Source organism: Canis aureus, chromosome 20, assembly GCF_053574225.1.
Source record: "Canis aureus isolate CA01 chromosome 20, VMU_Caureus_v.1.0, whole genome shotgun sequence".
In the NCBI taxonomy this organism is placed as follows: Eukaryota; Metazoa; Chordata; class Mammalia; order Carnivora; family Canidae; genus Canis; species Canis aureus.
In genome coordinates this window covers 6798584-6815342 of record NC_135630.1, presented here as the reverse complement: position 1 = coordinate 6815342, position 16759 = coordinate 6798584, and the positions used below count along the sequence as shown (strand labels likewise).

General features: G+C 38.5%; 1 protein-coding gene across 16 annotated transcripts in view; it reads right to left on the bottom strand.

The window, feature by feature from the left end:
• INPP4B (inositol polyphosphate-4-phosphatase type II B) overlaps nucleotides 1-16759 on the bottom strand; it is a 711205-nt gene that overhangs the window by 114464 nt on the left and 579982 nt on the right. For 14 of the 16 annotated variants that reach the window (XM_077860913.1, XM_077860916.1, XM_077860927.1 and 11 more), the window contains 2 exons: nucleotides 12990-13167; nucleotides 660-863 (listed from right to left, as the gene is read on the bottom strand). In XM_077860913.1, the coding sequence (XP_077717039.1) occupies nucleotides 660-863; nucleotides 12990-13167 (382 nt within the window). The remainder of the gene's footprint in view (nucleotides 1-659; nucleotides 864-12989; nucleotides 13168-16759) is intronic. The other 2 variants (XM_077860920.1, XM_077860919.1) reach the window with 1 other exon arrangement.

Below are 16759 nucleotides of genomic sequence, written 5' to 3'. Positions count from 1 at the left end.
AAAAACTCAGTAACAAATCATCCCCCAATCCAGGTATGCTAAAGTCTATTTCAGTCTTTTTCTTTTTTTTTTTTTTTTTGGTATTTCTTTTTTTTTAATTTTTTAAATTATCTTTTTATTGGAGTTCAATTTTCCAACATATAGCATAACACCCAGTGCTCATCCCGTCAAGTGCCCCCCTCAGTGCCCATCACCATCACCCCTACCCCCCTTTCCACCACCCCTAGTTCGTTTCTCATAGTCAGGAGTCTCTCACGTTCTGTCTCTCTCTCTGATATTTCCCACTCATTTTCTCAGAAATGAGTGGGAAAAATACAATTTTAATGGTTTATATTACCTTTGCAGTAAATGCAGAAAAGTATTCTAAAGTCCTATAACTGCAGCATCGTTGTGTGTGACCACAGACACACACACACACATTTTCATGCTAAATAAATGTGATCAGGAGTAAAGCTTGCGTTTAGAATTTGCCCCCAAGGAACACTGTGACCCATTGATCCACAATCTTTTTTTTGTTTTGTTTGTTTTTTTTGTTTGTTTTTTTGATCCACAATCTTATTTGTGGATGAAACTTCCCACCTTGTTTTGATGAAGAGCAGACATTTCTCATCTTTCTCGCTCTACTTTGCAGGGAGGCAAGTGATGTGCAGGAGACTTACCCACTCCTCTTCATCGTAGTCTGAGTGATGGGGTATGGAGTCCTGCCTTCCCACCAGCGGGGGTGCGTCCTGGGGACAGCTGTCATCTGCGCTGCTCTTAGGAGACGGTGGCTTCTTCGGGACACCTCCTGGCCTGGCAGTGTAGAGGGCTAAAAGAGCGCTCCTGACCAGCTGATCCTTGAAGGCATGCACGAAAAGCTCTGTCTGCAGAGAAATCAGCAACGATTAGAAACTCCACGGTAGGCACCTCAGCGGGGAGCCAGGGAAAGGTCAGCTGCACACCTGTTGGCACCTCCGTGGTGTGCCCGGTGGCAAAAGTACAGGCAACAGAGAGAAAATGATTCATACCGATCAATGAAAATAGTTGAGCTCTGGGATGCTGCCAAGGCCCTGAGTCCTCCCGTGCTAGAAGCCAATGCGGAGGTTCTGTGGACGCTGTAACACCAGCTGGCCCCTCAGCCCCCTCGCCCTTAGCTCCAAATCCTGTCTTTGAAGATGGATTTCACCAGAGAGAACCATTTGAACACCATCTACCTGCTGTGGTTTTCAAGTAATTCCAGATGCACCTTAAAAGAAACTGTGGCGAGACTACACACAATCTGTATTTTCAACAGAGCGAAAGGCTACAGAAAGGAAGATTATGCCTTTAAAAACAGAGGCAGGAAACGTTCTTTTTAGCACCTCGAGTAGATTGCCACAGTAGAGAGGGCATAGGCAGCCTTCCCATGAGGGTATTTGGCTTTCATTCCTTAGTATCCCCTTCTCCACTGTCTCCTCCAGCAAGTGGCTTCAGTAATGCTCAGTGCTAATGTGGCTGCTGCGAAACCCGCGGTGGCGGATTTCACAAGCTGGTGGTGGATACCGAGTGGGTGCTATAGAAGCGACGGCTGCCCACAGGACAGGCCCTCACAGCAGTACCTGGAGTTTCCTGATACAACGTCCCATGGCTTCACCCTGCACTCTACCGGAGGACGCGGTCATCATACCACCTCAGCGTGCACGTGGTCCAACACGCCAGTCAACCCAAGAGCGGACACGTACCTCAAGCACGGACTCGTTGGTAGCACAGTCACACTTGTAATCTGTTAGGAAGGAGGCCTTGACCTCTCAGCGTTATGTTGAAGGACAGTTGATACCACCCCATGTCATGAGACACTCGGATGTAATGCTGACGTCATCGCTGCCGTGACTCAGGGTTGTCCTTCATCGGTACACTGGCAATATGCACTCAGCAGCGCCAAGTCTAACTGACGGCCACTAAATCATCCCTTAAAAACCCCTGTTGTGAGTGTCAACAATGAAAGAAAACCAACTAAACCTCATGCAAAACGACTGCCTAATAAGATGGTATCATATCTACATAGTTAGGTCTTTGCCATGGATCATGAAGCTCAAGAACTGGAAGAGACCCTACAGTCAGACCTCTTCATGAACCAGATAAGGGAACTAGGACGCCTGAGCGGTGCCCTGTCGGAGAACAGGCTGGTACCGGCAACGCAAATGGAACAGAGCCGAGTTTGCTAACACGCTCCGTTACTCCACTCCACCTACCGACCCCCATCAGCTGCTTGCTTCTGCTCTTCTTCCCCTTCCTCCTCAGCCTCCAGCTCCCCGGGTGCTTGGGGCATCTATCCGCTCTTGTCATTCATCACGTCTATAACCACCGACGCAACTATCTCCCCTGGTAAACGTGGCGGGATGTTTTTAACTACTCTTTTCATCTACTGGTCATACTGAAGGCACTTTGAAGGTTAAGTAGACAAGAGATATTTAAGAAAAAAAAAAGAATAAACAAGAATAAAGGGTTGGAAAATATTTCGCTAATAAATTAGGAAAACAAAATAAAGAGGCAGCTTACGCTGGAAAGGCACAAAAGAGAAGTGTTAATTGATGTTCACGATGAAGTGTTAAAACGAGAATGAAAGTTACAAAAAAAAAAACACTGATGATAAACTCAGCCAGACAGTACTCAGACAAGGCAGTAGAGTCATAGCAAAATGGGGAAACATGTTATTTACATAATTTTCTTATAGCGTGCTTAGATCGATCAATGTGAATTTAAATATTTTAAAAATGCAAATTTGCTTCCATTCAGCTTAACTAAACTATTTCTTTATTGATAGTTTCCATAAATTCTTTTGATTTATTTTTAGAGCAAAACAGCTTGCCTTCTTTGAATTCTTGCTACTACAGCTCCAGTCTCCCTAACAGTCACCTAATTACTATGTAGCTGAATATCTATTCACACCCAATGATATCCACAGTTCTTGTAATTGCCATCATTTTCTTCCCATCACATGCATGCACAAAGATTCCACTTCATTTATTCAAATCTCATTTGGGTTGATTTATCACCAAAGACATGAAAGATAATACACCGGATTCTTACCATTTTACAACCCAAAATTTTCCTGGGGGTAGCTGAATGAACACACAAAATAATGCAGCAACATTTTGTGTCCATACTGAAAAATTGTCCTGACTCTTTGGAAACTCTCTACATCGTCAAGATCCCTTGCGCAGAATTGCACTTTGCTAGAAAATCGCTACGTATTCCACTGCTATAACCATAAGGCCTAGGAATTTTCTTGACCAGCACTACTACGGAGTAAATGTAGGCCAATGGAAACCCTGATGTCTTACAGACAAAATAAATCAGCTTGAAGAGGCCGACGTAAACACTTAATGCCAACGCATCTGCATGCAGCTGTTCTTGCAACAGAGCTGATACTAGGGAAGCGAAAAGTCATGGGAAGGACGCGACCATGTCTGAGTTGCCCACTGACTCAAAGTACCGAAAACCCTTTTCCTTTTCTGACTCAGCTCACATTGCATTATGTGAAAGAAAAAAAGTTGTGTAAATGTTATCATAACGGTAGGCAGAACAATTTATTTAAAGTCGTTTAATAATATAGCAAAAAAAAAACCCAAAACATAAGCTCTGAACCTCCAGTAGATCATTTCATTTGTTATTTATTTATTTACTTATTTATTTATTTAATTTTTGTTTGTTTGATATTTAAAAAGAGAGAGAAATGTTATCTTGAAAATGAAATGTTTTCCTGCCTTACTGTCATTTTTCCAGCTCATATTCTCATGCAAGTGTTCTTCAAAGTAACACACAGAATAATCCACAGGTATAAAACCAGTAAAATTACTCTTCTGGGGATGAATTTCCTGGGTTCCTAAATATTAACGGCAGAGGAATAGTCAGGAATGTGTTTACTTAAAATGGCCCTTTTCAACTAGAGATCTCAACAAATTAAGCAAAGTATTCTATTTAGACTCTCCTTTTCTCACTGAAAAGGTTCAAAGCAAGGCCTAACCCCACCTAAAATACAGAAGTAGCCAATGACATAAACGGCGATTATTATTATTGTACTCATGAAAATGACAAAAAAGAATCCTATTTATTTTTTTCCAGACCCTACCACTCTCTATTGCTTTGCACACAATTAGCTTCATTTATTTTCCTTTTTCTTTTTTTTTTTTAAGATTTTTAACTTATTTATTCATGACAGACACACACACAGAGAGAGAGAGAGAGAGAGAGAGAGAGAGAGAGAGAGGCAAAGACACAGGAGGAGGGAGAAGCAGGCTCCATGCAGGGAGCCCGACGCGGGACTCGATCCCGGGTCTCCAGGATCACACCCTGGGCTGAAGGCAGCACTAAACCGCTGTGCCACCGGGGCTGCCCAGCTTCATTTATTTTCATCCGCTACATGGTCCCTATCTGATACCATTTGATTTCTTTTTTATTATTGAGGAATAATTGACATACTGTGTTATATTAGTTTCATGTGTACAGTACAAAGATTCGACATTAGCATATATTGCAAAATTATCACAAGTTTGGCTATTTTTATTTTTTAGAGATTTATTTATTTATTTGAAGGGTGGAGGGGCAGAGGGAGGAATCTTCCAAGTGGACTCCCCAGAGCATGGAGCCCTCTGCAGCTTGACCCCAACACCCGTGAGGTCATGACCTGAGGTGAAACCAAGAGTCAGTTGCTCAACGGACTGAGTCACTCAGGCACCCCTGGTTATTTAAAAAAATTTGATATGCTTTATGATTTCGAAGGGCAACAGTGCTATACTCTGGAATTAGTCCACTAATATACGTTCAACATTGCTCAGAGAAAAGAACATCGAACCTTCAGGAGAGGCACTTGACATCTGGGCAGGCCATATGAATTATTCGCTTGACCTCGGCTGAATCACATAATCGCTTTTCCCTGGTTTGCACAAAATTACAATGCCTACTTGTGAGACCTCCATGCTAGTTCTCTGAAAACTGTGACGTGCATGCACTCTTTAATTTATGCTCCATGCTCCTCTTTCTTAAATGTCCTTTTCAGTTTCCTGTGTTGACTCCTCATTCCTGGCTCATTCAAAATCTGGTAAGTGGATCCTAAGGGACCTGAAGCCATTTTCTTGAAAGCACGGTTTCCATCGGTGACATAACGCCTTTCTCCAAGGCTTCAGCTATCATCTTCACGCCCTGGTCTCCCAAATCCATCTCTACCCCCTTCCTGCCCCAGCACTGTTCCCTATCTCCTTCTGAAAGTCTCTCCAGTTTAGAAGTCGCAGCCTGATCCTAAGTGTTTTTACTAAGTGGGTTCTGCTCAGCTTTTCAAACTGTGTGGGGTTGTCGCTCTGCAGCCACCCAGAGCTCTGGATCCTCAGGAACACTTATTTGCTAGATTAGTCATCAATTTCTACTAATTATGCCTTTTCAGTAATCTCAAAGATTAGTCCTTTCTAGTTCCACAGCTAGTCCTAGTTAAGATCCTTCCTACAGGGACGCCTGGGTGGCTCAGTGATTGAGCATCTGCCTTTGGCTCAGGGCATGATCTTGGGATCCCAGGGTGTGATCTTGGGATCCAGGATTGAGTCCCACGTCGGGCTCCCTGCATGGAGTCTGCTTCTCCCTCTCCCTGTGTCTCTGCCTCTCTGTCTATGTCTCTCATGAATAAATAAATAAAATATTTAAATAAAATAAAATAAAATAAAATTTTAAATAAAATATTTAAAAAAAAGATCCTTCCTACATCGCATGTGGATACTTCCCAGAGTCTCCTTACTGGTTGATTCACTTTTCTCAGGGTAATGCTTCTTTCTACAGGACGTTCTTCAAGGCCACTGATGGTAAACATGCAGTTCCCTGAATCCCAGCCCAGAACTGCTGAAACAGAATCTGCAGTTTTAGCAGGTTCCCCCCAAGAGCAATCCTGACACTTTGCAATGCCCAATAACCTCCAACTATTCAAACCCACTGTCCTAGCTCAGTTTCTCTATTCCTATGGGGGTGATCGCCACCAAGCATGTCTTCATCCTCCCTTACTCAGTCACCTTCTGGTTTGTGTACGAGACTTTCTCTTGGGTAAATAACCAGGAGTGATCATAGACATCTATGACCTTATAGACATATATATATGTAAACTTCATGACACTGCTGGACCTTTCTCAGTACCTATAAGTGACATATGAATGTTCCAGTTGTTCCATATCCTCCCCAACTCCTCATATGCTGAACCTGTTGGACTTCAGCTACTCTAGTGGGTAGTTACTACTATCTCATTTTAGTCTAATTTTGCATTTTCCTAAAAACAAATGATGATGAACATCTTTACATGTATTTATTTGTCATCCATAGATCTTCTCTGGTTAAAATGCCATTTCGATTCTTTGGCCCATTTTTTTTTTTTATTTTTATTTTTTGGCCCATTTTTAATTGAGTTGTTTGTCCTATTGTTAAGTTGAAAGAATATATATTCTGATGTAAGTCCTTTGTGATATGCATATTTTACAAAAATTTTCTCTCAGTCCATGACTTGTCATTTCATTTTTTTAAAGATTTTATTTATGTATTCATTGGAGAGACACACAGAGGGAGGCAGAGACACAGGCAGAGGGAGAAGCAGGCTCCATGCAGGGAGCTTGATGTGGGACTCGATCATGGGACCCCGGGGTCACACCCTGAGCTGAAGGCAGACGCTCCACCACTGAGCCACCCGAGCGTCCCAATACCTTTTCATTTTTTAATAATGTCTTCTGAATAGTGTCTCTGAAAACTTTAATGAAAGTTTTTGGTTTTGACAATGTCTTATATATCATTTACTTTCTTTTTTGGTCCCTAGTTTTGTGTTCTAGAAATATTTGCCTAACTCAAGATGACAAAAATTTTCTCCTATGTTGTCTCCTAGACCTTTTTTTGTTTGCTTCTTTTTTTTTAGCTTGTAATTAAGATCTATGAATCATTTTGAAATAATTTTTATAGATGTGTGAAGTAAAGATAAGGAAAGGTTCAATTTTTTTTGCATATGGATATCTAATCGTTCCTGAGTTTTACGTTAAAAATGCATCATTTTCCCAGTGAATTTTCTTTGTACTTTTGTCTAAAGTTATTTAAATATATATGTGTGGATATATTTCTAGATTGTCTATTTCATTCCATTGATGTCCATCCTTACACTAATAAGTTACAAGCCACATAATACATTGGGTATTACTTTTATTTATTTTTTTCTAAGTTGTTTTTCTTTTCTTTTTTTTTTTTGAGAGTGAGCACGAAGAGTGTGAGTGGGGGAGGGGCAGAGAAAGGGAGGGAGTGAATTTTTTTTGAAAGATTGTATTTATTATTTAGAACATAAGCAGGGGGAGGGGCGGAGGGAGAAGGAGACAGAGAATCTCAAGTAGACCCTGTGCTGAGCTCAGAGCCCACATGGAGCTCAACATCAGGACTCTGAGGTTATGACCTAAGCCTAAATCAAGAGTCAGACACATAAATGACTGAGCCACCTGGGCATCCCTGGGTAATACTGTTACATGTGTTGGGGCAGCCCGGGTGGCTCAGCGGTTTAGCGCTGCTTTGGCCTCAGGGCATGACTCTGGGGTCCTGGGATTGAGTCCCACGTTGGGCTCCCTGCAGGGAGCCTGCTTCTCCCTTTGCCTGTGTCCCTGCCTCTCTCTGTATCTCTCATGAATAAATACATAAAATCTTTTTTTTAAAAAAGACATAAAATAAAGAGTAAATGTGTTTAAGCAAACCAAAGTTTGCATTTTTTTGTATCTGTCCACATACTTGCCATTTCTGGTGCTTTTTATTCTTTTGTGTAGATCTATTTTTTCCATGTTATCACTTCCTTCTGCCTGAAGACTACTTTAAAATCTGCAGGAGTACAAGCTTTCTATGAAATCTCTCTGTTTTTATTTGTCTAAAATGGTCTTTATTTCATCTTTATTTTTGAAAGATATCTTCTCTTGATATGGAATCATACTTTGTGTGTGTCAGTACTTTGAAGATATGACTCTATTGTCTTCCAGCTTACATAGTGTCTAATAAGAAGCCTGCAAGTAATTCTGTTATATGTCTCTTTTTTTCCCTCTATTTTACTTTATCTCTGCCTCTCAGCAGTTTGATGATGATGTATCTTCATTTTTTGTAATGTTTATTCTGCTTGCAGTACATGGAGATTCTTGGATCTATAGCTTCATTCTTTCTTTGAATTTTGAAGAGTTTTCATCATCCTTTCAGCAAATATTTGTCGGTCTTCGTCTCTGCTTCTTCCGGGACTCCAATGACATGCATATTAGATGTCTTGGTATTGTTCTTTAAGTCATTCATGTTCTATTTATGTTTTTATGTCTTTTTCTCTCTGTACTTCAATTAAATGGTTTCTGATATTATGTTTGTAAGTTCACTATTTATTCTTCTCAAGTGACCAATCTGCTAAGTCCACCTTGTACATATTTTTATTTCAGAAATTATATTGTACATTTTTCTCACTTCTATGTTATTCTTTTTAATCTTTCTATTTTCCCCTCATGCTGTTATGTGTTTCTCTGCTGCCCTAAATATATGGAGCATATTTAGAGTTGCTGTTGTAAGGTCCTTATCTGCTAATTTAATCATTTCTGCCATTTCTAGGTCTGTTTCTGCTGCTTGATTTTTCTTGTGGTTATGGGTTATATTTTCCTGCTTCATTTTTGTTTGGTATATGCTTATTTCGCCAATTAAATATTTACCTTTTAAAAGAGAAGTATAAAAAAAATAAATAGAAATACTATCACAAAATTTCATCTTCATTTTTACTTTTTTCTTTTTTTTTTAAGACTTTATTTATTTATTCATGAGAGACACACAGAGGCAGAGACACTGGCAGAGGGAGAAGCAGGCTCCATGCAGGGAGCCTGATGGGGGACTCGATCCCAGGACCCTGGGGCCACGCCCTGAGCCAAAGGCAGACGCCCAACCACTGAGCCCCCCCAGGTGTCCCATGTTTCCTGCTTTTGAATTCTATAGGATGTTTCAGGTTAAAGGATACTGGAAATTAGTTAAGGGCCCTATCTATGTAGTATTTGTCCTACAACATCTAGTACAATATCACATAATTAAGCGTTTGATATTGCTTTTTGATGAGCAAGAATAATAATGATTTTCTAAACAAGATCTATCCATCTTTATTAAATAGAGAATGTGATGGGCATTAAAGCCAATGTCACACATATATCTAAGCTATGAGATACTGGATACCTATACATTATCTATACTTTGGTCCTTATTTTTTCAGTTTGAATTTCATCACATTACTTTTTTCTCTTTTTTCTTTTTCATAGTATTGCATCTTTCAGTCGAGTGGGAAGGAAAATATACTTTTATCCCACCCTATTATTAACCTTTCAGATCTAATGTTAAAAATTTGGCCTATCCTTTGTCTTCTCTATTCAAGCGATTCATATAAACCCAGAGTCTGCCTTTTGTTATGACCCTATAAGATTAAGTATTTTCTTTATTATTTTCATGAATTAATATGCAAGAAACAAACCCAGTCATTCATTGGGAGGTATACTAATAATTTAAAAATTGGAATAATTTGAGTTTGTGCATATTAGGACATGAAAAATTATTAAAAATTTTTATTCTATGAAATTTCAGTGTTGTCCTCCCCATTCTCACCCCCCATATCCCTTCTTCTTTCCTTAGTTGTATATACAAGTGTCCATCATAGAACTCATGGAACATTTGACCATATTGTGTAGCGGTTAAACTCACAGCATCTGGAGCTAGACTCAAGAGGTATGTGCATTACATATATTTCTGTACCTCAACTTCTCCTACTGTATAAAATAAGGATATCAGCAGCACCTACTTCATAGGACTAGAAAGATTAAATGTTGAAAATAATAGTGCCACTTCATGGACTTGTGGAAAGTTGTAATAATACCCCATTCACAGTTATTAAACCTCTAATAAATACTAGCCATTATTGTCATCATCATTAGCATAACAAATAACCATTACCATCAAGAACTTTGAATCAGGAACAGATTTGTGTCTTATTCCATTTTGTGTGTCTAGAAACCACACCTGATCATTTGTAAGAATTCAGTAAATATTTTTACTTTTCATAAATTATGTTTGTTTTTTCCACCAGTAGTTGTTTAGAGGGATGTAATTTTGCTGGGAGCCTCAGTCTTGGTTATCAGTAATGGCAGACATGATATGAATTGTCTTCAAATCTACAAATACTGCTGCTCTGAGATTCTCTGGACATGCAGTTGGGTTTCTCTGTCTTTGCTTTCCACCCCCAGATTCTGAGTATATAATAAATCTGATAATTTGTCCAATGCTATCATCTCCAGATGCAACATGTTTCCTAAGAGGAGAGATGTCACCTCATTACAAAATAATTGAATGCCTAGTACAGAGAACTCTCTCACATTGGGCTATAGAGCTTCTTCGATAAGTATGAACACAGATAATACTTATTATGTATTGAATATGCTATATGAATGAATTCCAAAGAAAAAAACCAAAGTATTTATTTTCTAAACATATCACTTCAGACTCAATAAGAGAAACAAAGGGACTATCCACAATAAAAGGATTTTTATGCTCTAACCCACAGTGTGCAAGACCTGATCTTAAGGACAAAATGTCTTGGGACACCTGGCTGGCTCAGTCAGCTGAGTATGCAACTCTTGATTTTGTGGTTGTATGCTTGAGCCCCCCCCCCCGGGTATAGAGATTACTTAGAAATAAAATCTTAAAACAACAAAAATCCAGAATATTTTAAGCTAAATCTTTCTAATATTAAATTGAAATTTAAGATGCTGCTAATAATATTCATCTTTTATGCTAAGTTTGTGGATCATATGTTGTTTTAAACAATAAGCTATTAGTTGTCTTCATATATTATGCAAAACTCTGTTAACTTCTTAGATGATTCTTTGAAAATCCAGGCATGAATTCTTAAAATAAAGCATGGCTTGCAAACTTAATTTGAAAAAGGCCCCCCGATTTCAGAGGCTGATGGATTTATTAGTAGATGAAGCTTGTCTACTCAGTAGAAAAACACAGGGAACAAAGTTGGAGCAATGCTGAATTAATGGAAAAAATACACACCCTGTCCCACCCCCCGCTCCAGTCATTGCGGCAAGTTGTAAATGATGTATGAAATGACGAGCTCCTGGCCAATGCACAGGAGCATAGAAATCCTGCTCTGTAATCATTGTAGTAATAGGCCATTTGCTAAGATTTTCTGCTCAGGTGAATGTAGAAACACCTCCCATCATCTACAAATCCTAAAAAGAAATCAACCAAAATGAAATTATATTATTTTACTATATGCTAAATAATATAATTATTTATTATAATTATATTTTATAATTATAAGAGTATAATTACACTCTCCTCTTTCCCTCTGCTTTTTTCTAGCTATGACATATGTACTGACTATTAGAGATGTTTATTGACTATTGGGATACCTAAGTATTACTGAGAAGTATTACTGAGGAGTAACAAAAGATGCTTAAAAATCTTTTAAGAAGGAAATGTCAAAATACATATATTACACAGGGGATACCAGAAAGATTTTCCACTCCAGAGTCAGTCAGGTCTGGATTTGAGCCCTGGATTTGAGCCTAGGATTTGTCTGAATCCTATGTTTGACTCTAGCTGCATGATTTCATACATCTTTTTAAAAAATTTCTCTGAGCTTTGACCATTTTCCTCTGTGAGATGGAGATAATATGCACCCATGATTTGAAAATTAAATTTGAAAATTAAATGAAATAATGTAAGTCATAGAGCACAATATTGGGCAAAGTAGGGTATCTGTAAAATATGGGTCATTTTTTTCTCTCCTTTTCATGATGGAAGTACCTGTTATGTCATGGAAAGAAAGATGAATTTTGAACTGAATATCTTAGGTTTTCGTTTTTCACTTTTTGATTTATGAGACAATTCAGTTGACTTTTTTTGAATAGATATTAGCTAATTTTTAAAGAAAACAGACATTAGTTTTTTTCTTTAAGGAGATATATGATAATGGACACATAAAAATGTTCTCTAAGTGCTAGGTTTTAATATTATAAATTAACATATGTGAATAATATATATATATTATATATATATATATATATAATTCTCAGGTTTCTATGAATCTCTTCTTTAGGGTCATGACAAACTACAGTTACCTTATTCTGAAAAGATACTATGAGAGTTTTTTCTTTCTTTCTTTTTTTTTTTTTTTTTTTTGTTCAGTTGCTTCAAGGTCATATTTATTGGAAATATAAGAAACTGCAAGATGTCCTCGGAATGCAAAGGTTGAGGATAAGTGTACTGGTTTTACATTGAAAATCGAGCTGCAACTTATCTTTTCTGTCTTGGTTCTCTCTGAACCTTCAGCTGCCTTCACGAGTTATGGAAGTTGATGTTGAGTCTTTACCCTATGCTGGCCTACCTTTCCTCTTTGCATACACCAGGGAAAGTCACCTTCGAAAAAATTAAGGCTTAGGTCCCACTACATTTCAAACAATAGTTAATATTTTTGGAAACTTTTAAAACCTTCTTCCAGCAGATAAGGTTGCAGAAAGCAAACTGAGGCAGAGGATTACCCCATGCTGCCGATAAGAAGCCACATCAGAGTCGTGCTTTCAAATGACATGACATTCTTATTCAAATGTATAGCTTCATATGCATAAAAATTAGTTGATCACCAGAAGAAAGCAATTTTCAGAATCTAATTTAACTCATTTAATAAACCCACGAACCAAAGAGAATGATAGATGTCAAGAAAAAAGAGAAAATGTACCTCAGCCAATAACAGGTTACATTTCCTACTCAAAAAAATTAATACTTAGTAAGACTCGAAAAGAGAATGAGGCCAGCTCGTTTTGATCCTGTGGCGATACTTTGAAGCTTACTTTTTAACCTAGGCTATTTTACATTTCCAGATGCTATGAAAGGCAATGTATGCAGAAAGCAACACCAGTGGGGATTTGGGGATTTCATTTTCCCCACTGCAGTGGTGATTTGGGTCTTACTTTTTCTGAAAGCATCTTTAAAGAATTCTTCAAGCTGTCTGGAGAATGCTGGCTTGCAGAATTAAGCAGTAGGTCTGCATGGGTTGCTATCAGAGGTTGTAGTTGATTGATGTTGCTGAGAACTTCTTTTGCTTTGGCTGTGTTTTCAGGTGAATAGTAAATAAACTGGTATCCAGTACTGGAACAACAAAGATAAAGACAAGTTACACAAAAAGCAGAAAGAATTTGCAGCCCTTAGTACCAGACGGCAAATGAGACACAGAACTCCAAATAGCAGGACTTCCTTTTGAACAGATCAGAACTATTCTAAGAGGTTTTTATGATGTCCTAAGAGGTTTTTAGGTAAAATGACCATGGTAGTTTTTTAAGACCAAGGTATTTTTTTAAAGATTTTAAAAGTGAACCACTTCTAAATCACCAGGAAGATTCTTTACAATTACATACAGGTGTCAGTATTCAAAACAAATTATTGTTAATTGCTAATAAAGCTTGAAGTCACATTAGTAGAGAGGGAAAACTATGAGCTTTTATATTCATGCTAATCTGAATATAAATCCTGGCTCTGCTACCTACTAGCTGGGTGACCTTAGGCAGACTTCAGTTTCCTCCACAGGAAATTAAGAATAAATATATAAGAATTCTAAGAGGTGGGTACGATTTGCCATCATTCATGTGAAATGCCTAAAATAGTGCCTAACACGGAGCAAGCGTTCAAGAAGTACTACCTCTATTTTTCCCCATAAGACATAGGGCAGGGTGAGTAAATTTTAATAGCCAAGAAATGGGAAGAAAATGAATTAATGCCAAGTGGGCATGAGGAGAATTTTACTGGATGGATAGAACAAGAATATCTATAGCATAGCAATGTCATTGTGCTATCTTATCACTACCCATTTTGTTCCCAGTGGTTTCTCATTTAACTTTAAAAAAAATCTAAAATTGATCACTAATTGAAGAATTACTGACTTTTATAATCATCACCTATGAATTGGTCAAGCATACTATGAGGGTTATGAGGATTAGGATTCCATGGAATGAAGGAATTTTTGGATTACAAGAGACAAAGGAGGCATTTCAGCAGGGAAGGGAAAAAACCAGCAAAATACCAGCCAAAGAGAAAGAATGGGCAAGTTGACATGGTTGGTGCAGCACCTGCTTACATCCCTTTGCATCCGGCTGTCAAAGCATTTTTCAGGTACACCTTGCAACCTGTGTTGAGTATTTATTGAGTGTTTTCTCTACACTTACCAGTTAAATATTAAAATTCCCATAATTCCATTTCTTATTTACAAATCTTAGAATCCAGTAAGAAAAATTAACATTTAGGGAGCACTCTCCCTCCCTCTCCATTTACACTAATGATTTTTAGGGGAAAGGATCAGTTTCTGCAGGAAGACCACACTCTTTTTTTTTTTTTCACACTCTTTTTGTAAACATACAGTGAATATTCCTATTATCTTATTTATTTGTTTATCGCAATGATTAAAAGAAACATCCTTGGTTGCTTGGACTATTCAGGAGATAGGACAAGAAGCTGAGGAGGGATACAGGCTTGTGAAAGCTCAGAAACACGTTGCTACTGTGCGACAGGAGAATTTGCTCTTAATTTTGCACTTACAGACTTTCAGGTTTCAGAAGTGGGAGCCTAAAAATAAAACATAACTACTTATTATGCATATTGCAATGCAAATTAAAGGAAATGAACAAAGAACAATGGTGAGGAGGAGAAGGAAAACAACTGTCCCTGCCAGTTACCTATAACTTTTTCTGGTTCATCTGATCTCATGGGGGAGTGTGCTAAGGCCCCCAACAAAAATCACAGCCTGCGGTGTCCCCTTACTCATCTCTCTGTAAGACACAGTGGACTAGGAAATGAAACCACGCCGTGTTATTTTTGCAAAGAAAATGATTATCTAAAGATCTCGGTGGGCCATGGGGTGGGGATGTTGTTTGATAGCCAGCTCCTCCGACAGCAGAGAGAGACTTAACCACAGACCAGTAATGTGCAGGAGCTGCTTGGTGGCCCCTCGCCACGGCTGCGATCCTCTGTGCCCACAGGCCTCCCACCGCTTAGCTCAAAAGCAGAGTTCTCAGGGCCATGTGTGATCTTCCATCTTTCTCTTCCCATAACTGACCTCTTTCAGGGGGTCATGGCTGCCCTCTCACGATGCAATCCCATGCATTCTTTTGACTCCTGTCACCATTGCCTTCCATCTGTACTCATGTCATACTTCCCTGCAAGTTCCCCATTACTTTATTCCTGAATGGTACCTACTTTCATCATTATTATTTTTAAAAGATTTTATTTATTTATTTATTTATTTATTTATTTATTTATTTATCTATCTATCTATTCATTTATTTATTTATGTGAGAGAGAGAGAGTATGTGTGCACTTAAGGTGTGAGAGCAGGGATGAGGGGCAGAGGGGGAGGGGGAGGGAGGAGGAAAGAATTCCAAGTAGACTGCGCTGAGCACAGAGCCCCAGGTGGGGCTTGAATTCCCACCCCAGGACTCTAAGATCAGGACCTGAGCAGAAACTAACAGTCTGACGCTCAACCGACTGAGCCCCCTACCTTCATTATTTTTTTTTTCCTACATAGGCTTTACTCTGCAAATTCCTTTAGAATTCCTCTCCGTTTGCGTCTACTGCATGCCTTTTCAAGATTTGTTTCTTGTATGTTCTTTCTGTATTGCTAGTTCGGTGGTCCTCAAATTTTAGCAGGCATGTGAATCACTTGGGGATGAGGAGAGGGCCTGGTGTTTATTTAAAAAATGCAGATTCCCTGGCAAGACTAAAAGATTCGGCTTCAGCGGGTTGTAGCATTTGTTACGACCCCCTTGGGAAATCCAACGCGGAGGCATAGCTGAGCACTTTTGGCTGTGAATCTCCTCTAAATCTTGATCTCGCTATACAAGGACTCTGATAAAAGTCCTTTTTCTTGTTCTAACTACGTTTCAAGTTCCTCGTGCTTAAGTTCGTCTAATTTCCATGATGCCCTTTACAAGACTAGCTTTGGACTCCATCTGTGTATCTAGCACAGGTTGTTTCACTTCCCTTCTCATTCCTCATGCTGCCGCCCTTCAGTTTTCATCATACTCCCTTTCCTCTTCCTCTTCTTCCCCAGTCTCCATCGTGGGACACTCCCATAACCCCTGCCCCTGCTCCTAAGTCCGTCTCCACTGGATCAAAGTTACATAGCAGGCATTGGTTCTCCCGGTTAAGTCATTTAACGATGAGCATCTTACCTAGTGAGGCAGAAAGATTCATTTTCCACAATAAAAGCCAATGTTGATGTCCAGGATGAAATAGTATGGTATGGAAAAAAAAAATATCACCACCCACAAAATAATTTTAAATGTACATAAATTTCCTTTACCTATTCAGTGCTTTACTCTTTAAACATGTCATATATTTTAATAGTTATAGCTTCTTAAATGGAAAGTCATGAGTATAGTTTAATTATTGAGATAAAAAGAATATAGCTAAACTCTATTTTATAGTGGTCTGAAATTTAAACTGAATCCAAACACTTGAATCAACTATCAATCAGACAAAACCGGAAGAAAGAAAAAGCATTTGCCTGGACAAAAAAAAAAAAAAAAAAATTATAGGATGTAAATAATATAGCAAATCATGGATAATGAAAATTGAAATTCATCTTGTAGTATCTTTCTATTGATGAAATAGTGAATTAAGGTATACTCCTGTATATCTACACACTTAAATATGCCTCTATTGAATTCTATATCAATTTAATCAGAAAACA